The sequence below is a fragment of the Mustela lutreola genome, chromosome 11, assembly GCF_030435805.1.
Source record: "Mustela lutreola isolate mMusLut2 chromosome 11, mMusLut2.pri, whole genome shotgun sequence".
NCBI classification, from domain to species: domain Eukaryota; kingdom Metazoa; phylum Chordata; class Mammalia; order Carnivora; family Mustelidae; genus Mustela; species Mustela lutreola.
Window position 1 is genome coordinate 96,924,968 of NC_081300.1, and position 19,047 is coordinate 96,944,014.

At 44.3% G+C, this 19,047-nt stretch overlaps 1 protein-coding gene across 6 annotated transcripts in view; it reads left to right on the forward strand.

Annotated features, from left to right (window-relative positions):
* The window catches only part of DNAH10 (dynein axonemal heavy chain 10), a 135,404-nt gene that overhangs the window by 34,835 nt on the left and 81,522 nt on the right, over positions 1-19,047 (forward strand). For all 6 annotated transcript variants that reach the window (XM_059139680.1, XM_059139679.1, XM_059139678.1 and 3 more), the window contains 9 exons: positions 2,528-2,692; positions 3,533-3,740; positions 5,913-6,069; positions 8,914-9,390; positions 9,499-9,657; positions 11,364-11,480; positions 11,565-11,667; positions 12,138-12,316; positions 16,265-16,476. In XM_059139680.1, the coding sequence (XP_058995663.1) occupies positions 2,528-2,692; positions 3,533-3,740; positions 5,913-6,069; positions 8,914-9,390; positions 9,499-9,657; positions 11,364-11,480; positions 11,565-11,667; positions 12,138-12,316; positions 16,265-16,476 (1,777 nt within the window). The remainder of the gene's footprint in view (positions 1-2,527; positions 2,693-3,532; positions 3,741-5,912; positions 6,070-8,913; positions 9,391-9,498; positions 9,658-11,363; positions 11,481-11,564; positions 11,668-12,137; positions 12,317-16,264; positions 16,477-19,047) is intronic.

The following is a 19,047-nucleotide window of genomic DNA, read 5'->3' on the forward strand; positions in this document are numbered from 1 at the left end:
AGGCAGAGGCTTTAACTCACTGAGCCACCCAGGTGCCCCCCTCCTCTTACTTCTTGATGATGGATGTCTAATCATTAATTGAGAAGGCTAACTTTTTCCATTAAATTGAATTTGCATCTGTGTAGAAAACCAGCTGGGCATATTTGTATGGGTCTCTTTCTGGGTTCTTTATTCTTTTCCATTGATCTATGTGTCTGTTCCTCTGCCAGTATCACAGTCTTGATTACTATAGATATAGGTTAAGTCTGGAAATTGGCTAGATTGATTCTTCCCATTTTTTTCCTCAGGAAAATTGTTTTGGCTGTTCCAGTTCCTTTGATTTTCCATATAAATTTTAGAATAATCTTGTTTATATTTACCAAAAAATGCTTACTGGGATTTTGATGGGAATTATGTTAGCTATATATATCAATTTAAGGAAAATTGATATCTGAACTCTGTTGAGCTTTGCAATCCATGAACATGGTATATCTTTCCATTTATTTACATTTTTTATTTCTTTCATTAGCACTGTTTAGTTTTCAACATACAAGTTTTGTACATGTTTTGTTAGATTTATGCTCAAGTATTTTATCTTTGATGAATGGTTGTAAATGATACTGTGTTTTTAATTTTGGTGTCTACTTGTTTGTTGCTAGTTTATAGACATACAATTTTTTGTACATGGTCCCTTTTACCTCCATGGCCTTCTCTGGTAGAGGGATCAGGGTGCCTCATCACAGTAGTATGAATGTGGACATCTAGGCCCCCAACTGGTCCTTATTGGCAAGGGTTTGGGTGAGGTCACAGTTTTTTCTGTGGCGTTTGGCTAGAGTAGAGCAGTTACTTTGTAAAATTTTCTGTCTTGTCAGGATGTTCCTTTCTTTTGGCTAGACAGAACACAATTTTGGGGGCTTTAGCATTTATATGTTGCCAGTTTCTTTTTTTAAAATTATTTTTATTAACATATAATGTATTATTTGCCCCAGGGGTACAGGTCTGTGAATCCTCAGGCTTACATACTTCACAGCACTCACCATAGCACATACCCTCCCCAATGTCCATAACCCAACCGCCCTCTCCCTACCCCAGGGTTGCCAGTTTCTTAATCTCTAAGTCTGAGATATAGAAGGAAAAGGAACTCATTCTTTGGGTCCCAAGGTCCCTAGCTGGTTGGCTTCTCTCCATGGCAGAGGGAAAGGGAGAAACAGGCTCTCTGCAAGCAGAGAGCCTGGTGTGGGGCTCAATCTCAGGACCCTGGGTTCATGACCTGAGCCGAAGGCAGGTGCTTAACTGACTGAGCCACCCAGGCGCCCTCCCTTTCTTTTTAAATTTAATTTTATTTTTGTTTTATTTTTTTATTATGTTAGTCACCATCAGTATATACACCATACAGTACAGTTTTTGATGTAGTGTTCCATGATTCATTATTTGGGTACAACACCCATTGCTCATTAAAGCATGTGCTCTTTGCTTTTTTAAATAAGCAAGGCATTTTTGCTCTTCTTTTTTCCCCTTCTTTTCAAATATTCTCCCCTCTTCTCCTTGTCATTTCGTTCTCTTCTTCCCTTCTCTGAATGGAGAACATGCATATTTGGACTTGGGCTGCCGAGTTAAACCCCCTGGGTTAAAAGTCCAGCTCTACCCTTGTGACTGAACTTTGTGGAGGCCCAGTGTCCTTATCTGTAAGGTCAGCATCATCTTAGTACCCAGTTCACGGGATTGTTGTAAACACTTGATGACAGTGACATGCTTAAACCACTGCCTGGCATCCCTCCATGCCAATGGCCATCCCCCAGCCACCCCATCCCTCCCACCCCCCTCCTCTCCAGCAACCCTCAGTTTGTTCCCCGAGATTAAGAGTCTCTTATGGTTTGTCTCCATCCCTGGTTTCCAAGAGATACAGCTGATGTTTGGATTGCTTTGTGAAAAATGTCCAGGTTTACAATTCATGTCATTACTGGCTACTTTTCCAAGCAACAGGCCAGAAGAGACTGGAAGCAGAGTAGGGTAGAGTGGAAGGTTCGTGTTTCCATAGCAGTGGGAAGACAACGGAGTTGAACCTTCTCTTTCTCCTCACTACCTCTCCTGCTCTAGGTGATGATTAGCTAAAATCTGAACCGAGAAAATGTATCATTTGATTGATTCCTTTTTTTATTTTATTTTATTTATTTATTTAAGAGAGAGTGCAAAACAGTGGCAAGGGAGAGGAAGAAACAGTCTCCCCGCTGAGCAGGGAGCCCAACGTGGGGCTTGATCTCAGGACCCTGGGATCATGACCTGAGCCAAAGGTGGACGTTTCACCAACCGAGCCCCCCAGGCATCCCTGGTGGATTCTGAGTACAGGGGTCCTTGTCCTCATCCCTAAGAGTGCTAAGGGGATATTAGCCCCCACCAAGACCCAAGGGGATGAGATGAGCAGGGTCTTTCCTGTGACCAGATGCCGGTATTAACCTCCCAGATGTTGGTGGGCAGGGTATGGAAAGAAAGAGTTTGAAAGCGAAATATCTTTTTTTTTTTCTCCTTTCTCTTTCTTTTTCCCCCAAAGGTATTGCTGACTACATAACTCGGTGCAAACAGGCCATTGGGAAATTTGAATCCCTTGTCCACCAAATTCATAAGAATGCAGATGACATTTCTAACAGGCTTATGTTAATAGAGTCTATAAACCTCTTTAAATATCCAGCACCCAAAAATGAGGAAGATCTTCCAGGTAGATATGATTTCTTGTTTCTCTGATAACAGAAGAAATGGAAAAAATACCCCCAACTGTTGGTTATGATTGCACACGTGCACACACACACACACACACACACACACACACACACTTGTTCCACAAATGGAACAAAACCATTCCCAAAGATCTCAGTCACTTACTTGAAAGGATCATGAGTAATTCTTTTTGCCATGTTTTCTATGTTGCTTAGACAGTTTTCAAATTCTGGGGTCTGTGACAATCAGGAGTATTTTTGTCAATAACTTTGTAACAGTAAAGTAGAGTGTGTTCTTATGGGCTGACATTTACTTGTTTAAACAAGGTCTTTTACAAGGTCTTAGACAAGTCAAAAAGCAATTAAAGAAAAGCAAGGTTGCGCGAAGATCTAAAAGCCCTCTTATGTATGGAGTATGCTTTAGCAGGCACAGTGGGCATTCCCGAGTTGTCGTTTGTTTTTTGATTAGGGCATGTCTTAACTTTTGGTATTGACTTATTTTCTTTCAGTCTAGGTTAGAGGCTGGTTTTGTATTTTTTTAAAAAATTAACATATAATGTATTATTTGTTTCAGGAGTACAGGTCTGTGCTTCATCAGGCTTACAGAATTCACAACACTCACCATAGCACACACCGCATCCCTCCATGCCAATGTCCATCACCCAACTACCACATCCCCCCCCGCCCCCAGCAACCCTCAGTTTGTCCCCTGAGATTAAGAATCTCTTATGGTTTGTCTCCCTCCCTGGTTTCTAAGAGATATAGCTGATATTTGGATTGCTTTGGGAGTAATGTCCTTTCCTGCATTCACGAAGAATGGTAACCGATGTCTTCCTCTACAGGCGTGAAGGAGTTCTTTGAGCACATCGAAAGGGAAAGGGCCAAAGATGTGGATCACATGGTCAGGTGGTATCTTGCCATTGGGCCTCTACTGACCAAAGTCGAGGGTCTGGTCATCCACACCAACACAGGCAAGGCTCCCAAGCTGGGCTCCTATTACGAATACTGGGAACGTAAAATTTATGAGGTCTTGACGAAGCTCATCCTGAAGTAAGTTAATCTTGTTGCCTGTTTTAAAGATGGGGGGCATAGATTAAAATAATTTACATATATGAATAGTTGGAGGCAGAGTCATAAAATGCAGAGAAGAAATAATCTGGACAGTAAGTCCACTTTCTGGTTGAAGGGCGCTCCCAGGACGGAAGGGTGACTTTCCCATTTGGCTCTCATTCTTATTAGGCCCCTCGACATTCTGAAAAGGAAATGATTTCCCTTCCCTTATTCAGCTATCCTAAAGACATACATCCTGTCACTCAATATTACCCAAATCCTAGGTGATAACCTCCCCTGTATTGAGAGAGGCTGAACTGAAGGACATATGACCCGATTATTCTCCCTGATGGTCTATAGCAAATCCTTGGCTGGGATGGCCATCACATATGTGTTGAATGTCTATTACGTGGACCAACCTCACACCAGGCAAGGCTCTCCTGTCCCTTCTAGAGCTCTCAGCCCCCAGCTCAGCACCTCAGCTAGACCAGCTCAAAGCTCACTGCCTGAGCTTCATCACATTGACTAAGGATCATTCTAGGAATTCCTAGTTTGGTTTCCTAGAATGACCCTAAGTCAGTGTGATGGGAACATCACACTGGGACTCTTACCTCCATATTGTCAAGGGTGGTATTCATTTCATCATGCAACCCCTTCTTTGTGAAGAACCCCAGAAGAAATTTTTCTAGCATCCCTTCTGATCCTAGTCTCCTGAAAAAGTTTTCTTTCTGTCTTTTTTTTTTTTTTAAGGAGTTTTCTTTTTTCTCTGTCATTTTTCTGTTGTTTTGTTTTTAAATGGTGTGGGTACTGTGAATTGTTGACTTCATAGCTTTCCCTTTTCTCCTTGGCTGCTGGGAAACTCAGAGCCCAATTTGTAGCCTAAATGCAGCAAGTTTATAGGTACTTATGTTTGTATTGTCTCATTCTTGGCTCTAGGTATATATATATATATATATATATTTAAAATCTATCACATATGGGAGCTTACTGTGCACCAGGCTCATGTTACACTCTCTACAATCTCCTCCTCATTTTTCACAGACTGTTGGGAGGATAGGTGACTTGCCTAAGGCCACACACACACATCTAGTGAGAAGAAGGGCTAGAATGTGAATCTGGGTCAGTGATAACTTCATTAAACATCTGTGATTAGTTTCCTTTCTTTCATATTTTATCCCACTCTGATTTTAGGGTCTCTTACTGCAGCTATTTTTGTGAGCTGATAAAATCTACTTTGGAACAAGACATTGATAAATAAAATAAGCACCTTTGGTTGTCTTGCTTCCTGGACCTAGTTTTTTTTTTTTAAATTTTTTATAAACATATAATATATTTTTATCCCCAGGGGTGGACCCAGTTTGATAAATTTCACTAAGTTGATCGTTTATAAAAAACTGTGTTCTACACATTTTATTTTTTAAATTGTTTCTAACTTAGATTCCTGTAGCAGCCCCTTATATAGGACACTTCCTGTGATGTTTCCCTTTCTAATATGCTATGTGAGCCATCCATCCAACTATCCATCCATCCATCCATCCATCCATCCATCCATCTTCCCCATCCACCCTTCCATCCACCCATCCATCCATCCATCCATCCACTCATTCATTCACAGGTTTCTTAGAGCCTGCATGTGCCAGGCACTGGACCCTATCCTTCTGGAGCTTCTCCATCTTCATAGGAGAGATACAAAACACAAGGAACCAGACATAACCAACATGATTTCTATGAAAGAAATAAGGCAGAATAGTGTTCCTGGGAGAAAACAGAGCAGCTGTGTTAACTGGGTGGTCAAAAAGACCTCCAGAGGCCACCTTTGAGCTGCATCCAGAAGACCCGGAGCAAGCTACAAGCGTGAGGGACTTTCTGGGGGAAGACAAAGCCTGTATGAAGACCATTTTTCCGAGCCAGGTGGAAGAGTTTCTGGAAGTCAGCACTGTTAAAGTGTCTTCCAACTGAAATCCACTTCCCAAAAGTAGAAATGAGCTATTTAGAAATGTAGGTCCAAACAAGGGTATATAACGAAACTCAGTGTACACTGTCTGCTATGACATGAGCTGTTCCTCACAGCAGGTTTTCACGTGTGGCTTTTGTGATGCTAGCGGTTTCCCTCGAGTGTTGGATGTACGTCACTCCAGGGAGCCCTGGGTCTCTTTTATTAACCCCTCCCAGGAATCTGCAGTCTTTTAATTCTCTAATCCTTGGGAACGTTCCTTTGTTTCAAACGGATACCATCCTGACGGCTCCCGAGATCATCTTGCATCCCAACGCGAGTGAGATCGACAAAATGTGCGTCCACTGTGTCCGAAATTGTGTGGAGATCACCAAGGTAAGGGCGGACGTGTCTGTGTCGATTCACAGGGGGCCCGTCGCCCCTGACGGCTGGCCCACAGGCTTTGGGAAGCAAGTTGCTAAGGAGGTGGCGAACCCAGGCTCCGCTCTGCTCCTCGTCCAGACTGTTCTCCTTCCTGGCTCTTCCTCTACACCTCTCGAGGCCAGAGTGGCCCACGCTGGCTTGATCCCAGCTCCCTTTTCTCCTCTCCATGCAATCATAACCAGTTCCATGGCTTTTAATCCTACCCCTCTGGAGATGACCACCCACGTCTGTCCCCAGCCCAGACCTCTCTGCTGCTCACCCTGCTATTCGAGTCACATGCCCCCTGGGGGAGTCCGCTCTGACCTGAGCCTTGGCATGTCCAAGGTGGAATTCTTGACTTCCCGTCCTGCAGCTTGTTCCTGCCCCAGGTTATCTTATTGCAGGAAACTGGCATGAGCACCAACCTAATCGCATGAACCAGAAACCTAGGAGCCAGCCTTGGTCCTTCTGTTTCCTCCTATCCGTCCACATCCCGGCCCTGGGAAGCCTGGTTGACTCCTGTGGGTCATTCCACACCTGGATGACTGCAGAAGCTTCCACAATATCTTCTCAGCCATGAGAGAGGAGGACCAGAGTTAGCTTTTTAAAGCATGAGTCATTTCACATCAGATCTCTTCTACAAAAACCCCAGATGACTTCACGCTACATTAGAACATAATCTGAACTCCTTACCATGGTCTTCGACTATCACCTGCCTGCCTGCTCTTTCCTTCTTTTTTCTTTTTTATTTTAGATTTATTTATTTTAAGATTTTATTTATTTGAGAGAGAGAGAGCGCGCACGCACAAGTGGTGGGAAGGGCAGAGGGAGAAGCAGTCTCCCTGCTGAGCAGGGAATCTGATGTGGGACTCTATCCCAGGACCCTGGAATCATGACCTGAGCCGAAGGAAGGTGCTTATCAACTGAGCCACCCAGGTGCCCCAGGAAGAGGGAATCTTGACTGTGTTGCAAAGGGGTGGCAAATTCATAGATCATTCTGGGACCCTGGGGGGGTCCATTTTCCTGACTTTATGTGTCTCCATCTGTAAATATGGAAACTGATGTTCAGGAAGTGGATGGCTATTGTTAATTTAAAAGTTATTTTTTTCCATAATAATTTACTTTAGGTCTTAGTGGCTTAAAACAGTAACTGAATTTCTTTGCTCATGGTTCTGTGGGCTGGGTTCTGCTGAGAGGTTCTTCTGGTCCTGGCTGTGCTCGGTCACAGGTCTGATGATCACCTGGCTGTTGGCTGGGGCACCATGGTTCTCCTGCGTGTGGCTTGCCATCGTCTGCTAAGCTAGCTCAAGTGCATTCATCTGCTGCTTGTGCAGTTTCAAGAGCATGAGGAGGGCAGCGGCTGGGCCACAGCTGGCACAAGACCATGTCTGCCCCTTTCCGTTGGTCAAGTTAAGTCACACGCTAGGGCATGTGGGAAAATAGACCCTCTCATGATAGAGCTTTGCCAATGAACTCATCCCTTGATGGGAGGAACCAAGGATTGTGGTCATTTTTGTAATCTAGCATGATTTATTAATAATAAAGTGATTTCAGGAGTAGAATTCCGTGATTCATCACTTACCTGCAACACCCAGTGCTCATCACAACCGATGCCTTCCTTGAGGCCCCTCCCCCACCTAGCCCATCCCCCACCTGCCTCCTTCCATCAACCCTGTTTGTTTTCTGGCCTGAAGAGGTCTCTCATGGTTTGTTTCTCTCCTTTCTCCCCCACCTCCCATATATTCATCTGTTGCTCAGCATTATACATGTTGGCTCCATCTATGTCATGGCAAATGGCAAGATTTTATTCTTTTTGATGATTGAGTCATATTCCATTGTATGTATAGACCACATCTTCTTTATCCACTTGTCAGTGGTGGATGTTTTGGCTCTCCCCACAGTTTGGCTAATGTTGATAATGTTGCTATAAACACTGAGATGCAGGTACCCCTTTGAATCTGTATTTTGTATCCTATAAGTAAATACCTAGGAGGAAATTGCTGGATGGCAGAGTAATTCTATTTTGAACTTTCTGAGGGGCCTCCATACCGTTCTCTAGAGGGGTTGCACCAGCTTGCATTCCCACCAAGAGTGTAGGAGGGTTCCCCTTTCTCCGCATCCTCACCAACACCTGTTGTTTCTTGTGTTGTTAATTTTAGCCACTCTGACAGGTGTGAGGTGGTATCTCATGGTTTTGACTGGCATTTCCCTGATGATGAGTGATGTTGAGCATCTTCTGTGTTTGTTGGCCATCTGGATGTTTTCTTTGTTCATGTCTTCTTCCTCTTTCTTAACTGGGTTATTTTTTGGGGGAGTTATTGAGTTTGATCAGTTCTTTATAGATTTTGCATACTAGCCTTTTATTAGATATGTCATTTGCAAATATTTTCTCCTGTTCCATCGGGAAACCAATATTGCACTGTATGTTAACTAAAATTTAAATAAAAAATGAAGTCAAACTCCTAGAGGCAGAGAGTAGAACAGTGGTTGCCAAGGGCTGGGGAATGGGAGGAATGGGGGGTAAGTACTAATAGGTAATTCAGTGATAAAAACTTCTAGAATGAGGTCATGATGAGGGTTATACAGCACTGTGAATGTACTTAGTGTAACTGAATTAAAAACCCTTTAAATGGCTAAAATGGTAAATTCTACATCATGTGTTTTTTTTTTTTTAACCATGGTAAAAATGTGAAAGGGAAAAAATAATAAAGTGATTTCCATTATTAGCAAGACTTATTCTTGCATATAGATATATACATAGGAAGCAAGATAAATACTGAAGTGCTGTCTTTTTTCCCCCGATTCTTCTTTTGCCAGCATTTTGTTCGATGGATGCATGGCAGTTGCATAGAATGCCCCCCTCAGAAGGGGGAGGAAGAAGAACTTGTTATAATCAGCTTCTACAGTGATATTTCAGTGAACCCTCAGATCATTGAACAAGCTGTTATGATCCCCCAGAATGTCCACAGGATTCTGATGAGTCTTATGAAGTACCTCCAGAAATGGAAGAGGTACCGACCTCTGTGGAAATTGGACAAAGCCATTGTGATGGAAAAGTTCGCCGCCAAGAGACCTCCTTGTGTGGCATATGATGAAAAGTTGCAGTTCTATTCCAAGATAGCCCAAGACGTCCTGCGTCACCCTTTAATCAAGGATGAGCACTGCATCAGGCTCCAGCTAGGGCCTCTGGCAAACACCGTGCAGGAAAATGCCAAGTCTTGGGTGACCTCACTTGGGAAGCTTCTCAATGAGTCCGCAAAGGAGGAGCTTTATAGTCTCCATGAAGAGATGGAGGTAGCGGATCACTGGTTTTAATGAAACTGCTTCTCATGAAAGTTGGGTCTTCCCTTCAGACTGTTTTTTTCTAGGTTCATTAAGTGTCCTTTGTCCTTTCTTTTCTAGACCCTGACCAAGAACCTGAAGAAGAGCCCCAATACCCTTGAAGATCTCAAGTTTGTCCTTGCAACCATTGCAGAAATTAGAAGTAAATCTCTGATCATGGAACTGAGATACAGGGATGTCCAGGAGCGATACCGCACCATGGCGATGTATAATGTCTTTGTGAGTGAATGATTTTCTTATCATTGAATTCTAAGACCCTTTTCAGAAATGTTTCTCAAATATGACATTAAAAAAAAAAAGATTTTATTTATCTATTTGACAGACAGAAATCACAAGTAGGCAGAGAGACAGGCAGAGAGAGGGTGGAAGGTAGGCTCTCCCCTGAGCAGAGAGCCTGATGTGGGGCTTGATCCCAAGACCCTGAGATCATGACCTGAGCTGAAGGCAGAGGCTTTAACCCACTGAGCCACCCAGGTGCCCCTCAAATATGACTTTAAGTAGAACATTTAAATGCAAAGCAACCCCACAGTTATTTAGAATAATGGAAACAGATTATTTCTTGATCTTGCGTGGCTCAAGTAGTATTTTTTCATAGATTGATCTGTAACTGCACACCATGTTGATTCTCCCCCTTGTTTTGTTTTTTTTTCCTCTTTTTTCTTATTTTTGGTGTTAACTTCCTTTAATAAGTAAAAGGCTTTTGCAAAAATGGTAAGTGAGAGAGGGAGAGTCAGAGAGGAGGATGATGTGATAAAAGAAATGGGTAGAGAATAATTCAGTTATATTTATCAGGGATCATTTAGGGTGGTTTCAAGGATCTTTAGAAGTCTGTGGAGGAGTTTGAGGGGGTCTGACCTCTCCATGAAACTGCATGCAAAATTTTTCAAGCTGTATGTCACATACACTCAAAAAGAATCAGCTGGAAAAGCAGACTAGAAAGAAGAAGCAGATAACCATTATAAGTCTTCATTTGCCTAAGATTTGTATTTCAGAGTTTATGTTGCTTGACTGCTTTGAACACCTTCACTGAGCGATAGCCTAAAAAGCTAGAGGTCCTCTCATCAGAAAAATGTACAGTGTTGCAAAATTTGTATTTTTCTATTTAAAAGAAAAGTTCTCAATGTTGTCTTTGCTTCCATCTACTAAGTAAAACTTTTTAAACAATTTTTTTAAAGATTTTATTTATTTCTTTGGCAGAGACAGATCACAAGTAGGCAGAGAGGCAGGCAGAGAGAGGAGGAAGCAGGCTCCCTGCCAAGCAGAGAGCCTGATGTGGGGCTCGATTCCAGGCCCCTGAGGTCAAGACCTGAGCTGAAGGCAGAGGCTTTAACCCACTGAGCCACCCAGGCGCCCCAGTAAAACTTTTTAAAATTCTGTGTCTTAGAGCTCATTAGGGTCTGCTTGTATTGTCTGTGTGTCTCTTGGTTTCCTTCAAGTCATTTTGATCCTTATCTACCTGTTATTTCTTATTGAGTTCTGGACATTGTACGTAACAAATTTGTAGAGAGAATTGGAGGCTCCAGATGTTGTGTTTCATTAGAGAAGATGTGTTTTTGCTTCTGACAGACAGCACAGCTGGATGTACCAGCAAGCTAAGATAACCTTATTTTAATTGGACATTGTGTTGATTCAAAGCTGGATTTTAGTTTATGAAGGGCTTAGCTCTCTAGGTTCTCTCTCTTTCTGTCTGTGTTATTTAGTTATTTTTAAATGTGATTTCATCCTGATTTTGTTTGCATTATAAATATATAATTTTTTCCTAATCGAAGCAGTTTTCTCATGAGCTCAAATAAGCCAGCCTGCTATTATTAGAAGCAGAAATCCTTGGGGGGAGTAGCTTTGACCAGAATTCCAGTTCCAATTTGCAGACCACTTATTGTTTGTTCTGTTTTTTTTTTTTTTAATTAAAAAAATTTTTTTATTAGCCTTCTGATGCAGAGAAAGAACTGGTTAACAACATCGAAAACATGTGGTTGAATCTGTTTAACGACTCTGTGAATGTGGAACATGCTCTTGGGGGCATCAAGAGAACTTTCACAGAGGTACCTTTTAAATTTTCTGCTTTCTGAGTAAAGATATTCACAAATATCCCTTGGGATAAATTAATGCAATCCTGCCCTTCTCAGATTACTCGAGGTGAAATATCAAATTACAGACAGCAGATAGAGGATTTTGCAAAGCGTTTTTACCGTGAAGGCCCTGGTTCTGTTGGTGACGATCTTGATAAGGGTAAGAATGTTCCTGTTGGACTGGCTGAGGTACTCGACTGTGGTTTGCTTCAGAACTTCACGGGATGATGGAATGGAGCCCTGGTGTTTGACCTTGACTGTACACTAGGTTCACCTGAGGATCCCAAAAGCACATGGATGCCTGGGGCCCAGATCCAAAGAGTCCGATCCCGTTGTTTTGGAGGGTGGTCCCGATGGCAAGATTTTTAAAGCTCCCATGGGGATTCTCTTGTGTGGCCCAGGTGGATTGAGCGATAAATGCAAAGGAGACAGAGTTTTCTAACTGGAAAATTTCACATATGTAACCTGGCCCTCTGGTTTCCTTTGGAATGACGGAGAGCTACAGTTGTGGTAACTCCCAAAGTGTCTTCCCAGATGGCTTCTGTGGATGGAGTGATAGTTTATGTCCACTGCCTATGATTTCTTGTATTTCTAGGCACTCACTGATCTATGTGTTTACTTATTCACCAGGAGTAGAACTTTTAGCCTCTTTTGAAAGAGAGCTCACGAAACATGAAAGGAACCGCCAGGAGCTAGCTAATGCTGAGAAACTTTTTGATCTTCCAATTACAATGTACCCAGAGCTGCTCAAAGTGCAGAAGGAAATGAACGGGCTGAAGGCCATCTACGAGCTCTACGAAGGACTGAAGGTAAGTGTCCGGCTGCACGCCCCTCCCTGAAGGCAGTGTGAGGACTAACAGGGCCCACTGGATTGTGAGGCCACCATGATAAGGAGACGGGGGCCAATTTTGTAGAAGCTCTCACTTTGGCTCTTGGGAGGCAGTGATGGGGAGCGATTGCCGATGGATCCAGAGTTTGTTGCCCTTTGGGGAGAAAGTCGTGGAACTGGATGGTGGTGATGATTGCCCAACATGGTGACTATACTTGATATCGCTGAATAGGATACGTGAAAGTGCTTAAAATGGTAAATGTCATGTGTATTTTACCACAATAATAAAAAAGAACACTCCCTTTTGTGGCTAGAGCTTGGGTAAGGAGTGGGGTGAACCATTTTAGTTGAAAGTGGAAATTAAAAGTAATAGCTGTCGGGGCTCCTGGGTGGCTCAGTCGGTTAAGCATCTGCCTTTGGCTCAGGTTGTGATCCTGGCATCTTGGGATCGAGCCCCGAGTCAGGCACCCAACTCAGTGGGGAGGCTGCTTCTCCCTCTCCCTCAGCCCCCTCTCATGCTCTTTCTCTCTCTCAAATCAAAATCTTTTAAAACAAAATAGCAACTATCGTGACATTTGGATGTCCTCTTAAGGTTTGTTCCCCATGCAAATTCACGCCATTCATTCACTTGTTCCTCTACCACTTCCCTCTGCTCGGTAGAGCCCAGCTCTGTGCTGGTTGGAGGGGAGGGTCTGGAAGGGAGTTGCATCTGCCCATGCCATTTCTGCCCTCTTGCGTCCCCAGGAGAGAATGTTTAAGTTTGGTTCTCCCAAGAAATCGAACAAATAGGCACCAAATCATTGATTGATCAATCTATCATCTATCTATCTATCTATCTACCTATCTATCTAATGTAAACTCTGTGTCCAATGTGGGGCTCAAAGTCATGACCCCAAGATCAGGAGTCATATGCTCTACCCAGTGACTCAGCCAGGTGCCCCACCAAATCGATTTGTTGTAAGGAATCGGTTCACACAGGTACGGAGAGTAGAAGTCCCAATATGTGGAGTTGGCAAGCTGGAGACCCAGGCAGCTGACAGTGTAGCTCTGGCTCAGGTCTGGGCTCAAAGGCAGGAGAAGGCTGGTGTCCCAGCTTGAAGACAGATGGAGAATCCTTTCTTCCTCAGTCTTTTTCTCTCTGGTCCTTGAGTGGATTGGATGAGGCCCAGCCTCCCCGGGGAGGGAAATCTGCTTTACTCAGGCTGCTGATTGCAATGTTAATATCACCCAGAAATGCCCTGGGAAATGTTGTCTGGAATGATGTTTAACCAAATACCCATGCACCTGTGGCTCGGTCAAGTTCACCCATAAAGTTAACCATCGTGCTGTCCCGTGAACCAATCACCATCGTCCTCTGATGTGTAATAGGGTTACAGTCGACAGAGCACGGAGGTGCCCAGGGGAGGAAGGTGGTGGCTCAAGGTGGTGGCATTTGAGCAAGCCCTGAGCCAGGAGCAGGTTTTCCCTGGGGGCAGTCTTTGGATTTAGGGCCTGTCCTTCTTCAGCGTGACCGCCTCTTACTGAGTTCCATCTGCAAAGGCCTGATCTCCACATAAGGTCACGTTCTGAGGTTCCAGGGTGACATGAGTTCTGGGGGGGGGCACTATTCAGCCTGGTACTGCAGGTAGTGGGATTCTCCAACATCAGATATCACAAGAAGATGCCCCTAAAAGGAAAGGAGAACAAAGAGAGGTCTCAGAGGAGGAAGATAAACAGGTGAGTAGAATGTCTTGGAAGCCAAGTGAAAACAGCCTTTCCAGGTGGCAGGGCTGTCGGACTGCCCCACATGCTGTGTGTGGGGGAGGTGTGTGGAATGAACACAGAATTTCATTCGCAGAGGCCACGGTGACCTTGGGGAGAAACATTTCGACGGAATAGTAGCCACCGACCTGATTAGAGTCCAAGGTATTTGCTCCAAAACAAAGAAAGCATAGGTCCCTGCAAAGACTTTTACATCCGTGTTCACAGCAGATTTACTTGTGGTAACCCAAGACTAGAAACAACCCAGCGCCCCACCAGGTGCGTGCCAGTCCACCGCATGGAATTCGAGAAAGTCGTAGAAAGGATTGAACTATTGATGTCCTAGGGCAGCGATGTGGATGGTCTCAAAATCATCTTGCTGAGACACCGAAGAGCACCTCCTGTAGGATTCCGTCTGCATACAGTTCTAGAACATGCCCATGAATTCATCATGGCGGAAAGCAGGGCAATGCGTGTGGTGGTGGTGGGGGGAGTTACAGAGAGTCAGGGGGAGACTTTTGAGAGCCGTGAACGAGTTCATGATCTCGACTGTGGTGATGACCTCATGGGTGGGCACACATGCCCAAATGTGGCAAATTGTGCGTCTAAATGTGTCGAATTATATATGCCAGTTAATCATCCCCCCAAAAGATGAAAAAGAATGGGGAGAGAGGAATCAGAGGTGCCAAATCTAGACAAGTTTCCCAATGTGTTTTTTTGCGAAGGGAAGCAGAGAAGTGAGTGGCGGTTGGGTGGAAGGGACGTGGGGTCAGGATAATTTTTTTTTATGATGGGAGAAATAAAAATGGGAATTGCCCAGTGATGGGAATGATCCAGGAGGGCGGAAACACAGTGATAGGAGATGGAAGGGAGACTTGCTTACGTGATGTCTGTTGTCCTTGAGTCCAAGGGAAAGGGTGGGGTTGGCATGTGGCCTCGGGTTGGAGTCAGTAGGGTCATATGGGGAAGGCAGAGCATATGCCCAGATGTGCTTCCGGTGGGAGATGTTGAACGGTCTGTTCTGATTGCTTCAGAGACGTGCGTAGCAAGATGATCAGCAGAGAGGAGAAGGGGCAGGAGGAGTGTGGCCGGTTGAGGATAATGAAGCAGGGGTGAGGTGGTGATATGGGAAAGAATGGGGCAGCAGTTGCGCCCCAAGGGAAGGCAGCATCAGGGCCTTGGATTTAGACTGAGGCCAGTAAATGAGGTCCTCAGCCATCATGGTTGGCTGTCTGGGGGTAGGTGTTGAGCACTGAACAAATGCAAGGAGTGGATTTAACCACAGATGAGGTGTTTCCAAATGTGTCAGTGAGAGAGGGGAGGGGAACGGAGGGTGGAGGGAAGAAAGGCCCATTAATGATGGACAGGCTGTATGTTTAGGTGTAGGAACTCCAAAAAGTACTTTTAGTTTCTTTCTGATTCATCTCTCATTAAATTTTTGCAAAGAAAAGTTAACGACTTGTGAATGTCATCTCAAAATAATCTAAAAATGTGTTTGAGCTTTTAATATCTTTTCAGAAGATGAAGAAAAAAATGAAAAATTGTAAATATATCTTAATGTCATTTACATCTAAGTCAAAAGATGACCATTTGTATATTTCATCAATTAACACAATTTTCTGTTAAATACATTTCGTGACTCCAAACAACCCCATTGAGCCTTGTGGTCACAGGTTGCAAATGCAGACTCTGCAAGATGGTAAGTTTTATATAAGGTAGTACTTTCTAGGCTAAATATCAGGAAATCCAGCACAAAATGCTGATTGTCTGTACGCTAATCCGGCAGGATCATCCAAATTATAATTATTTTGTAAACGTAGCTGCTTTTACTGGGAAAGAGAAGCACATTAGGACCGTGCCTGAATGAAATACAGGCTTTAGGAATGAAGATGTTCTGTGACTTAAGAGATGCCTGATACTGATTCTCCCTTTTCTCCCCTGCCAAGGAAGACGTATTTTTGGACTCCACACATCCTCAAGAGACCGCATTATTTTGGCCGGGCCTTGAAAAAGTTGGAATAATTTTGTTTGTATTTTGGAGCCAGTAATCCGTATTTCCTTTTGAGAAGCTGAGGTTCCCGTGGCTAGATGGGCGCTCTGGTTTGCAAACCCTAACCCAAGGATGGAATACAGGCTCCCGCAGGTCAGAGGGGCCTTGTTGATGGGACTGTTTCTCACCCATTTCCAGGCTGCGAAAGCAGAATGGTCCCAGACCCTCTGGGTCAACCTGAATGTTCAGTTCCTCCAGGAAGGAATCGATGGTTTTCTCAAGTCCCTCAGAAAGCTGCCCCGGCAGGTCCGAAATTTAACGGTGGCCTACCACTTAGAGGCAAAGATGAAGGCGTTCAAAGACTCGATTCCTTTACTTCTTGACTTGAAGCACGAAGCCCTGAGAGACAGGTTGGTTTCGTCCTGTTAGCCCCTCAGACAGGGGGAGGCGCTTCAGTCTAAAATAGGTCCTTGCTGAGATCTGATGACAAAGACCAAGGTCGCAACAGCCCCACTGGAATTTTAAGATGCAGGTCACATTTCTACAGACTTGTTTCCTTGAGAACTTTCTAGACAATTGCCAACCACAAGGATTCTCTTATTTTTTTAAAAGCACAAATCTACCAGATGTAAATGGGCATTTGTGGTTGCTTCATTCGAATGGTTTTAAAAAAAAAACAAAAAGCAAGCCAGTAGGGGATCTAGATCAATGCCATCGGGTATTTGCAGAAATCCATGACCCAGGTCCCGATTTAAAATGTTTCCATTAGCTGCTTTAAAAGAAAGAGGTAAAAATAATTTTAGTAACGTATTTTAACTAACCCAATCTATACAAAACATTATCATTTCAACATGCAATCGCTACAGAACATTTCTTTCTTTTTTTTTTTTTTTAAGATTTATTTATTTATTTATTTATTTGGCAGAGAGAGAAAGAGAGAGAGAGAGATCACAAGTAGGCAGAGAGGCAGGCAGAGAGAGAGGAAGGGAAGCAGGCTCCCTGCTGAGCAGAGAGCCCGATGTGGGACTCGATCCCAGGACCCCGAGATCATGACCTGAGCCGAAGGCAGCGGCTTAACCCACTGAGCCACCCAGGCGCCCCGCTACAGAACTTTTCTCACGTGATATTTTATGCTCTTCTTTAAAAAAAAAAAAAAAAAAAGATGAAAAAAAAAGTATGTTGCCTTTGGCCCGTATTTTTCACATATAGCATCTTTAATGTGGACTCGCCCCCCCAGCGACAGGTGACTTGTGACAGGTGTCACTGGTAATTCAATGAAGCAGCCGGTTCTACGGGTGGGATATAGGAGGGCCACCCCTCATTTGTCTGTCTAGGGACGCGTCCATACGGGGACAGGAATGAGCAGGATTCACTCTCTCCCTGCCACACTCTTCTCGTCATTGTCTCTCCCAGTGGACGGACAGAGTCGTGGAATGCCGGCTGAGGACGGCGTCATTCTGTTCAACAACAAAGCATTTTCTAGCTACGGTTCTGCTTTTCGAGCCCATAAGCCCCAAAGTGTTTCCCAAACTTAGCTCACTTCTCACCATTTTTGTTCTGTTTTTGCCAAAAATCATTTATACTATCATTAACTCGATTTTTTTTCTAACAGCTTTTTTTTTTTTTTTAACTTGAATGTGTTCTAAGAAGGAACTCACACCACAGCCATAAATGGGAAATGGAAAGATTTTGCCTTAAAGAGAAAGCAATTATAAAAATAAAAACATGAGAGGGCCGCCTGGGTGGCTCAGTGGGTTAAAGCCTCTGCTTTCTGCTCAGGTCATGATCTCGGGGTTCTGGGATCGAGTCCCGCATCGGGCTCTCTGCTCAGCAGGAAGCCTGCTTCCCCCTCTCTCTGCCTGCCTCTTTGCCTACTTGTGATCTCTGTCTGCCAAATAGATAAATTAAAAAATCTTTTAAAAAATTAGAAAAATTTAGCTCTAAACGGTTGCCTGTTGCTTAGCGGGAGGCCTACCCTGGGTCTAGGGTGGACGGGGAGGTGTCACAGGCCGGCAGCAGGGAGCGGACACTCTCTCTCCTTGACGTAACCGAAGGAGTGGAGGGAAACTGGAAAGGGGTCCCCTTCTCTCTGGTGAGCTGGTGTTATCTATGCTGTGCACCTGTGTCCCCCTCACCCCCCACTTGGGCTGTGACACCCCTACTTCCTATCAGCTCCTGGCCAAGGCCTGGGAACGGGAGGAGGAATAGTAGAGTCTCCTTTCTGGCCAATTCTGGTTTATGTTTTTTTTTTTTTTTTTTTTTTTTGGTGAATTTTTAAAAAAGGATCTTATTCGTTTTAGACAGAGTGTGGGAGTGGGGGGAGGAGCAGAGAGAGAGAATCCCAAGTGAGAATCTCAAGCAGACTCCGTGTGGGCTCAGAGCCTGACAAGGGGCTCAGTCCCACGACCCTAAGATCACGACCGGAGCTGAAATCAAGAATCAGATGCTCAACCACCGAGCCACCCAGGAACCCTTCTTTGGGGTAGATTTTTACCAAAAAATTCAGTGATCTGGTGCTTACAGCTTATATGCTGGTTACCTGCATTCTAGAAGCTGGTCTAGCACCACACTTAGCTGCTTTATTACCTGCATTCCATGTAAATGGAACTATTGAAAAAGGTCAAATGTGAACCTTGAAAGAAGGCCAGATCGGGCTCAGGGCAGAGCGGCTGTGCGCCCAGAGGCCTGCCCTCGCGCTCCCAACCACGGCAGACCCTGTCGTACTGGCTCTGTACTCTGGTTTGCTCTCGGCTGTAGGTGATTATTCAATGTGTGGATCTACTGTGTCGTGTCCCAGTCGTGCCCCCAAGTCAGTGCAGTCCCCGTGGGCAGGAGCATGGCTTTTGCTCCCCTGGGCCACAGGCTACGTGACGGACATAGGTTCCCAAAAGTCAAAAGCTGCCTGTTTCCTTCGATGGTCGTGAAGACGAGACCTCTAAGCGGGAATCTTGCTGGAGGCAGTTTCCTGGGTTCTGGAAGCT